At 37.3% G+C, this 4178-nt stretch overlaps 1 protein-coding gene across 1 annotated transcript; it reads left to right on the top strand.

The window, feature by feature from the left end:
* The first annotated feature begins 1271 nt into the window (after positions 1–1271).
* On the top strand, positions 1272–4110 carry LOC148059874 (uncharacterized). The gene is made up of 5 exons (XM_087781598.1): positions 1272–1390; positions 2048–2660; positions 2729–2959; positions 3682–3934; positions 4026–4110. The coding sequence occupies exons 1-5, from the start codon at positions 1272–1274 to the stop codon at positions 4100–4102; spliced, it is 1293 nt and encodes a 430-aa protein (XP_087637724.1). The 3' UTR covers positions 4103–4110.
* Positions 4111–4178: the final 68 nt, after the last annotated feature.

Genomic DNA, 4178 nt, shown 5'->3' with positions numbered 1-4178 from the left:
TATCAATTAAAATATATCGTGCTTGAATAACAGTGACAATCAATACACTGTACTAAATTGACAAAAAATCAATATTTCTACAGTAAAAATACATGAAACTTTGTTCACTTATACTTCAAAACATGCTGAACATGAAAGTAAGGTCAGATCTTTGTCAACAACTATTACGTTTTTTTTATTTAAAAAAAAAATATATATATATATATATATATATAATATATATAATAATAATAATAAAATACATTGTACACAAACAGCTTTCTAAGCAAAAATAACGTCATATGTCAGTACTTCAATTATTTAAACAACCGTAATTTAATCACTTTGCAAGACAACAAAATAATAAACGGGAAATTATAACAGATCAGCAGAAAATAAATATTGCAGACTCTGGTCTCATCACGTAAATGTCGCTTCAAGTGTCTCTGGAATCTACAGATAGTTTCGTATATCCTTCCGCGTGTGATTCTTTCTCACTACCGTAACACCTTCACAACAGCGCAACTGTTTTAAAGTTGCGGCTGGATCGCAGCTCACATGACCGCAGTGGTGGTGGTGGGGGTGAATAACGGTAATAAAACAAAGTTATGTTATTTACAAAGCCGTCATAACTCAACAATTTTTTTATCATCCACAATCTGATTCATTACCTCATCGATATCCATCCTTCATTCATGGCAACTTTTGCGACGTTTAGCGAGTGCTCATGGGAAATGTAGTCTCCCGTCTGGCTAAACACTACCACTTTAGTCCACTGGCGTCGCTCGACTAAAAATCTAAAATGTCTAAAGTCTTTTCATTTCAATCAAAAGAACGGACTTCAAAACTTTGTTCACGTCAATTTAACAAATAAAGACTTCAACCAAAAATATGAATCTTTTCACTTGAATTGAAAACACAATATTTCAATTATTTGAAATTATGTTTCGATTGAATGATGAAGACACAAACGCCCTACCCAAAATGTGGCCCTGGAAAAAAAAGAAAACTTTAATTAAAGAAAACTGTTTGGAGAAATTTTTTTTTTTTATTGACATTTTTTTGTTTTTGTTTATTGAAGTATTTTTTTAACAATAAAGAAACAACTGTAACTCCATATTATGTCACCATAACAGAGTACTTTTGAGAATTTACAAGTAATAGTGCATCTGCTGGCTTCGGTTTCTACCGTAACACCTTCACAAAAGCGCAAGTTTTTTTAAAGGTGCGCTGGATGGCGGCTCACTTGACCGCAGTGAGAGTTTTGGGGGGACATTAAAGACTTGTCAAGAATGTCGTCAGACGTCCCATCTCCTCAACCGACTCGCTTTAATTTGGTCCAAGTCAATGGAACATGGGTCAGGAAAAAGGAGTGTGAGGCAAAAGAAGGGAAGTTGTCAGATGCTAAAATGTAAGTTGATTATAACACACCTAAAGGTTTCTAAGTTGATATTAAAACAATGTTGTTTTTTTATATTTAAAAAGCTGTAATATATTCTTTAACCTACAGTTATTGAAATACACGTGCAGAATGTTGGAGGTGACATGGTTTCTATTTTAGTCGTTCACTCACATGTCAAGCGCTTGCCAACATAACAAACCCATACATGCACTGTTGACATATACTGTGATTAAAGAGCAAAACAACATACTAAAATTGTTATATATTTAGTTTCTCGAGCCGTACAACTTTCATGTTTTTAAATGTACACTAATTTTGTAACATAAAAGACATTGCATTTTAAAATGGTAAAACCAAAAAGTATTTTTTGAAATTATTTTGAATATAAGGAAGTGTATTTTATAACCACGGTTTGTGCTCAAGATTGAAGAAAAAACTTTAAACAAAAGCAATTATAAATTTAAATAAATAAAATAAAATAAATTTACTGGACTATTTCAAGCACAATAACTTTTTTAAATTGGAGCGAGGCAAACTCTGAAATATGAAAATATGCTTAAATATTAGAACATACTCAAACTTACAAACTCACAAAACTATCTAGCAAACTAATACAACTTTTGTCAATGAAATATCATGACTCAATGTTTCGACGCAACTCTCCAGCCTTGAGAAGAAGTCCGAACACAGAGTCTCCTGGACGGTGGTTAGTCCCATCGTCTTCACTTACAGAATCACTCAGAGTCAGAACATCCTGGATCCTGCCAACGACACTCTACTGTGGGGTCACTCGGACCACAAAGGTTCATCTGAGCAGGTCAGACGCTTCGTCGTGATCGACGACACTGTCAATCAGCTCTACGGCGCCCTCATCGTGGATTACTTCAAGTCCAGAGATGTGAAGCTCAAAACCCTGCCCCTCCCGACCACCGAGGAGAACAAAAGTTTGGAGATGGTGGTGAAGATTCTGGAGGAGCTGCATAAATTTTCCATTGACAGACGCTGTGAGCCCATCATAGCCATCGGTGGAGGCGTTTGCCTGGATGTCGTGGGTCTGGCGTCGACTTTGTACCGACGCAGGACCCCGTATATCAGAGTTCCCACCACGCTCCTGGCCTACATAGATGCCAGCGTAGGAGCCAAAAATGGGGTCAACTTTTTGGGCGGGAAGAACAAACTGGGGAGCTACGTCCCGCCTGTCGCCACCTTCTTGGACCGTTCGTTCTTCAAGACCCTTCCAAGACGGCAGATCTCCAACGGGATGGCAGAGATGTTAAAGGTCCAGATTGTTTTCTTGCTAATATTTAAGATAAGATATTTCTGCTGGTGTCACCGTTTGTTTCCTAGATGGCTCTGATGAAACACTGCGGCCTGTTTGAGCTCCTGGAGTTGAACGGAAAGAACCTGCTCGACACAAAGTTCCAGTCCAAAACCAACCCAGAGGAGGAGGACAGTGCTTCAGAATCCACGCGCATCGCCATAGAAACCATGCTGGAGGAGCTTGCGCCGAACTTGTGGGAGGACGACCTGGACCGACTGGTGGACTTTGGTCATGTCATCAGTCCTGAATTAGAAATGGTTCGTTTTTGTTCAGCCGTTAAGAACGTCACATGACGCTTCAGTACGAATTTGATAGCCATCTCGACAAACGACAAAAAAACGAAAATAATGTGAACATAAAAGTCTTAATTTTTAAATTTTAAGTCAAAGTATTGAGAAACATTTACAAACTCTATAATACATTTACAAACTCTGAACATAATTTTAAACAACAATCAAACACATCTACAAAGTATCTGCAGTTTGATTTTTTCGTTTTCTCGAGTTTGTAAATTAGTTTCAATACTGTTGTTTTCCACTTTCTAACCACAGTATTTGTTTTTACAATGGTTAATTCAACAATTTAACAGTGAAGTTTATTTTAAAAAGTACTTTTTAATTTGCTGACATTGACAGTTTCCCATATAGCTGAATAAGTACTGGCCAATGAGAAGCAGGTTATGTATGAACGTCAACTACTCAAGTCAATTGAGAAGAAGTATTCTTATTCATTTATTTTTCATGTTTATTTATTTCGCCTATTAAATGATGAACAACAATATAGGCTAAATAATATTTTTCAAATTGTAGATAAATCAAAGATGTACATACACTTTTACAAAAATACAACTTTAGATTTAAAAAGATAATATTTAAACAAAAAAATATATAGAAATATATGGATCTAGTTATTCAAGTTTTAAAGGCATTTTTTCCACGAGGTTTACCTGCACTACAACACTAAGTTGAATTCTTCACAGAAAGTTCTTCCTGCCTTGCTGCACGGAGAGGCCGTCAACATCGACATGTGCTTCATGGTGTATCTAGCCCAGCAGAGGGCGCTGCTGACACCAGAAGAAAAGGACCGTGTTGTCAAGTGCATGCTGGGACTGGAGCTCCCTGTGTGGCACCAGGACGTCTCTCTGGACCTTATCCGCAGGTCCCTCAGAGAGAGGCTCAAGCACTCAGGTGGCTCTCTGCGGTTGCCTCTTCCTAAAGGACTGGGACGCGCAGGTAATATTTCAAAATCCCCCCAAACTACTTAAAACACTTAATTCCATAATAATAATAATAACAATAATAATAAATCATTTTCTTCTGCCAGAAATCTTCCATGATGTGATCGACGACGCCGTCCTTTGCCAAACCTTCCAGGTCTGGACGAGTGAACTTCACAAATAGACGACGAGTAGAATACAAGTTTAATGTTTTTCACCAACAATTTGTGTACAGTAACTATTGCTACATTCATCTCAGG

This window comes from Callionymus lyra, chromosome 19 (assembly GCF_982586985.1).
Source record: "Callionymus lyra chromosome 19, fCalLyr1.hap1.1, whole genome shotgun sequence".
NCBI classification, from domain to species: Eukaryota; Metazoa; Chordata; class Actinopteri; order Syngnathiformes; family Callionymidae; genus Callionymus; species Callionymus lyra.
The sequence above is the reverse complement of the archived record's forward strand: the minus strand, read 5'-3'. Positions and strand labels throughout refer to the sequence as shown.

What these genes read in the sequence shown, in the direction of transcription:
- LOC148059874 (XM_087781598.1), top strand. Translation starts at nt 1,272, where the DNA reads ATGTCGTCAGACGTCCCATCTCCTCAACCGACTCGCTTTAATTTGGTC. An exon ending in TCAGTCCTGAATTAGAAATG is followed by an intron (nt 2,960 to 3,681) that starts GTTCGTTTTTGT and finishes AATTCTTCACAG; the next exon opens with AAAGTTCTTCCTGCCTTGCT. An exon ending in TAAAGGACTGGGACGCGCAG is followed by an intron (nt 3,935 to 4,025) that starts GTAATATTTCAA and finishes TTCTTCTGCCAG; the next exon opens with AAATCTTCCATGATGTGATC.